The sequence below is a fragment of the Lepus europaeus genome, chromosome 8, assembly GCF_033115175.1.
Source record: "Lepus europaeus isolate LE1 chromosome 8, mLepTim1.pri, whole genome shotgun sequence".
Lineage (NCBI taxonomy): Eukaryota > Metazoa > Chordata > Mammalia > Lagomorpha > Leporidae > Lepus > Lepus europaeus.
The window spans coordinates 123,843,961-123,845,466 of NC_084834.1; the positions used below are offsets into that span (position 1 = coordinate 123,843,961).

Below are 1,506 nucleotides of genomic sequence, written 5' to 3' on the forward strand. Positions count from 1 at the left end.
GTATCTTTTAGTAAAAAGTTTTTGTAGAAGGACATCTTCTAGACTCATTTGACATTCACTGCTTTTCTACTGTTCATTTTTATATTGAAAATGTTTTTGATTAATACATAATACATTTCCAACTTTTGGGATTTAGCACAGTGGTTCAACAAATGGCCAGAGTGCACTCTGATAACATCAGGCAATCAGCTTCTCCAACTTCCTACATTTTTTTTGACAGGCAGAGTGGACAGTGAGAGAGAGAGACAGAGAGAAAGGTCTTCCTTTGTTGTTGGTTCACCCTCCAATGGCCACCGAGGCTGGCGCGCTGCGGCCAGTGCACCACGCTGATCCGATGGCAGGAGCCAGGTGCTTCTCCTGGTCTCCCATGGGGTGCAGGGCCCAAGTACTTGGGCCATCCTCCACTGCACTCCCTGGCCACAGCAGAGAGCTGGCCTGGAAGAGGGGCAACCGGGACAAAATCTGGCACCCCCCAACTTCCTGCATTTTCTTCATGTGTGGAACCCACAATCTCATCTCCTCCATTTTAGGATATAATAGATTATAGAATATAATAGTTTATTATGATCTCAGGTTGCTACACTGTACTGTGGAATACCAGAAATGATTACCTCTGTTTAACTGTATTTTAGTACCATGTTTGAAAAAAATCAAGGCTACGAGAAGCTAAGTAAATTCAGCTAAGTGACCTAGACCATCCAAGACTGAATTCCAGAGCCTTCCTCCAACACTTCCTCTTTAGTTTCTGTAGCCCTTCCCTGTTGGAGTCTCTTACCTGGATCCTGAAGAGCAAACATTTCATCCCCTGCAAAGGAGATGTTAATGACCTGGTCTCCTGCCTCTGACCACTCCTGGTCTGGAGCCTCATCAGCTTTTGGTGGCACAGGCTCAGTCTTGGCCTGGAGTGCCACCAGGAGAATGGCAGTGAGGAGGGTGAAGGTCCTCATGTCTAGGAGTCAGCTGGAGGCAGGAAGGGCAGGATTCTGAGTGTGCTGTGAGTGAGGAGGAGGCTTGTATACACAGTTCTAGGAGCAGGCTCTGTGACAAAGGCTGCAGTGAGAGAAGAAGTGAATTTGGTAGTTAGGTGAGGGCTGCTGTTGGCATTCAAGGTGCCTTTGACGTTCCTCTGTTCTCATAGCTTCAATCATAATAGGAGCCTGTGTGTTTACTATCAGTCCTTGCTTCAGGCTGTTAGTCAATATATGCTCCCCTGTGGATCATCTGCTTGAATATTTACTGCTGAATAATAAAAATAAAAATAAAAGAATGAATGGTTCCATTCATAGAGTTCTGCTAGCAGATCTTATCTTCCAAACATGAATCCTGCTACTCACTGGACTAGGCACTCAGGCCAGACCTGGACCCTAAAGGAGATGGGAGTGACTTCATTAACATGTTCCAGGGCATTGCCAACCTCATGAAGGAGGCTGAGGTTATGGTGTTGTATCTTCTTTTGTTGCCAGTGTAAGGAGGAAGAATGGTCTCATCCTGACTGAGATGTCACTA

The 1,506-nt window shown here is 45.8% G+C and overlaps 1 protein-coding gene across 1 annotated transcript; it reads right to left on the reverse strand.

Moving 5' to 3' along the window:
• Positions 1 to 689: 689 nt before the first annotated feature.
• On the reverse strand, positions 690 to 947 carry LOC133765412 (defensin-7-like). Its single transcript, XM_062198976.1, has one exon. The coding sequence runs from the start codon at positions 945 to 947 to the stop codon at positions 690 to 692; it is 258 nt and encodes an 85-aa protein (XP_062054960.1).
• Positions 948 to 1,506: the final 559 nt, after the last annotated feature.

Coding starts and splice junctions, on each gene's coding strand:
- LOC133765412 (XM_062198976.1), bottom strand. CDS start 947: ATGAGGACCTTCACCCTCCTCACTGCCATTCTCCTGGTGGCACTCCAG.